General features: G+C 42.2%; 1 protein-coding gene across 1 annotated transcript in view; it reads right to left on the bottom strand.

Annotated features, from left to right (window-relative positions):
- Positions 1-2,996, bottom strand: part of SBNO1 (strawberry notch homolog 1 (Drosophila)) — a 100,875-nt gene that overhangs the window by 27,461 nt on the left and 70,418 nt on the right. The window contains exons 22-25 of the mRNA XM_011948584.1: positions 1,894-1,968; positions 866-1,012; positions 647-741; positions 458-550 (exon numbers count right to left, since the gene is read on the bottom strand). Coding sequence (XP_011803974.1) covers positions 458-550; positions 647-741; positions 866-1,012; positions 1,894-1,968 — 410 coding nt within the window. The remainder of the gene's footprint in view (positions 1-457; positions 551-646; positions 742-865; positions 1,013-1,893; positions 1,969-2,996) is intronic.

The raw sequence follows: 2,996 nt of genomic DNA, 5'->3' as shown, positions 1-2,996 counted from the left end.
CTGAAGTCGGGAGTTCGAGACCAGCCTGACCAACATGAAGAAACCCTGTCTCTACTAAAAATACAAAATCAGCCAGGCCTAGTGGCACATGCCTCTGATTTCAGCTACTCGGGAGGCAGAGGATGCGGTGAGCCGAGATTGCACCATTGCACTCCAGCCTGGGCAACAAAGAGCGAAACTCTGTCTCAAAAAAAAAAAAGAAAAAGAAAAAAAGAAAATGTAACAATTCTAAACTCGCATCTAATTTTAAAATACATTAAGTAAAAACGTAATACAAATGGACAAATCCACAATTACAATGATAAATTACCAAAACAGAGAAAGCTAAACACAACTGGGAAACAGGTACAAAGTGAAGAGACAATTACGAAGAGACAATTACAGGTACAAAGTGAAGTACAAAGTGGCCATTAAAAAGTATTATATATCTGAAGAGCATTTAAAGGAAAAGTCGTACTTGCAATGACAAGTAAAAGCCATCGTCTGGTCCTGTCAGCTCAGCCCAAATCTTGGTAGCTTCCTCCCATGACATTCCCCTCTCTACACTAATCTGTAAGAGAAACAACAAAATTTAAACTCATTTCTGTAAATGCATCTCGTGGGAAGACGATAAAAATTCCACATGCACAACATTTTCTAAACTTACTGTGTATAATTCTACGTGGCCAGAGGTTGAATACCCTGGAGTCAGAAACTTTTTAACATCACTTTTCCTCACCTTTTCATCTCCAGAACCAAGATCTTGAACAAGAGAAAGAAACATATAAATGTAAAAAGAACATTTTTATCAGGTACACACATTTAAAGAATTTCTCTACTCCACATTTTCCCTGGGGACGTTAGGAGGGATATTTTCCCTACTTACCTAAGATTCCCATATCATATCTTCCATTTTTTTTGGCATTTTGAACAACTGCAGTAAGTGTGTCCGCAAAATACTGAAATAATGCATTCTGCTGATGTACCTCCATGCCTAAAATTCTATTTAAGAATTTTCCTATGTTGTTATAATCTGTAAAGACAAAAGATGAATGTTTTCATGCATTCAAATAATTAAAAATTTTTTATTCATCTAGGCTTAGTTCGAGTCCCACTTTCTCTTCTAAAAGTCTTCCTTCTTAACTCTTACACTGTCCTCAATCTGCCCATTTCTCTCTCTAGGAATTAGCACCACTGCAGGATATGCTCAAAAGAGGTTTGTCAAATTGAATTTTTGCATCTTCAGCCTCACTTATGGAAAGCATGAACACAATTCAGTAAATAAGAAAGCTTTCCAACACTGAATTCTCAACTGTAGCGGCACAATTGGAATGTCTGGGAGCTTTGGGAAACTACAAATGTCTAGGCTCCACTCGTGACTTCAGTAATTTTTTGTTTTGTTTTGTTTTTTGAGACAGAGTCTTGCTCTGCTGTCGCCCAGGCTGGAGTGCAGTGGCGCAATCTTGGCTCACTGCAACCTCCCCACTCCAGATTCAAGTTCTCCTGCCTCAGCCTCCCGAGTAGCTGGGATTACAGACGTCCGCCACCACATCTGGCTAATTTCTGTATTTTTAGTAGAGATGGGTTTCCACCATCTTGGTCAGGATAGTCTTGGACTCCTGACCTTGTGATCTGCCTGTCTTGGCCTCCCAAAGTAATGGTATTACAGGCATGAGCCATCATGCCCAACCAATTTTTTTTCTTTAGACAGAGTCTCGCTCTACTGTTGCCCAGGCCGTAGTGCAGTGGTGCAATCGTGGCTCACTGCAACCTCTGCCTCACGGGTTCAAGCCCCACAGCAGCCAAAACCACCCAGAATGTTTTCAGAACATGAAGCTTCCCCTCTGGCTCAAAAGCATACATCATAATGGACTTTAATACTATAGCAACAGTTACATGCCTACACAAAGTTACCTTTATCGAGAGTAAGAATTCCCGAGCGATCTTCTACATTTATCAGGCCAACTCCTATCAGTCCTTGTCGAACATCTGTAAGAACAGGATCAACTCTGACTCGTAAATTACAAGGGATGTCTACAATGTACCACTAAGTGAGAAAAGTATGTCGCAAGTAACATCATGTCGCAAGTAACATCATGCCATTTAAAAAAACCCTTGATATTTATATAAACATGGAGCAAATGTAGAGAACTGCCCCTGTTCACACTGTCATCTGTGACCTAAAAAGGTGAGAATGGAAGGAGGGTTAAGGGGACCACATTCTCTCTTCATTATACGTGTTAAGATTCCTTTCTTTTCTTTGAGTCTCACTCTGTCACGCAGGCTGGAGCACAGGATGCGATCTCAGCTCACTGCAACCTCTGCCTCACGGGTTCAAGCAATTCTCCTGCCTCAGCCTCCCGAGTAGCTGGGACTACAGGCTAATTTTTGTATTTTTAGTAGAGACAGGGTTTCGCCATGTTGGCCAGGCTGGTCTCAAACTCCTAACCTGGAGATCCACCCAGCTCAGCCTCCCAAAGTGCTGAGATTACAGGTGTGAGCCACTGTACCAGGCTAAAACATTACTGTCATTACTTATAATAAACAAGTTATCTATCTATCTATCTATCCATCCATCTATCTATGTATTTTTTGCGACAGGGTCTCACTATGTCGCCCAGGCTGGAGTGCAATGGCATAATCTTGGCTTACTGCAACCTCTGCCTCCCAGGCTCAAGGGATCCTCTCACCCTAGCTTCCTGAGTAGCTGGGACTACAAGCGTGCACCACTGTGCCTGGCTAATTTTTTTGTAATTTTTTTAGAGAGGGGGTTTCTCCATGTTGCTCAGGCTTGTCTTGATCTCCTGAGTTTAAATGATCCACCTGTCTTGGCCTCCCAAAGTGCTGAGATTACAGGTGTGAGCCACTGCGCCTAGCCGTAACCTGTAATTTTAAGAAGTTAGAAATAAATCAAGGAGTCTTTTTTTTTTTTTTTTTTTGAGACGGAGTCTGGCTCTGTCGCCCAGGCTGGAGTGCAGTGGCCGGATCTCAGCTCACTGCAAGCTCTGCCTCCTGGG

Source organism: Colobus angolensis, unplaced genomic scaffold (genome assembly GCF_000951035.1).
Source record: "Colobus angolensis palliatus isolate OR3802 unplaced genomic scaffold, Cang.pa_1.0 Scaffold28, whole genome shotgun sequence".
NCBI lineage: Eukaryota > Metazoa > Chordata > Mammalia > Primates > Cercopithecidae > Colobus > Colobus angolensis.
Note: the sequence above shows the minus strand (reverse complement) of the source record. Positions and strands in the feature narration are given on the sequence as shown.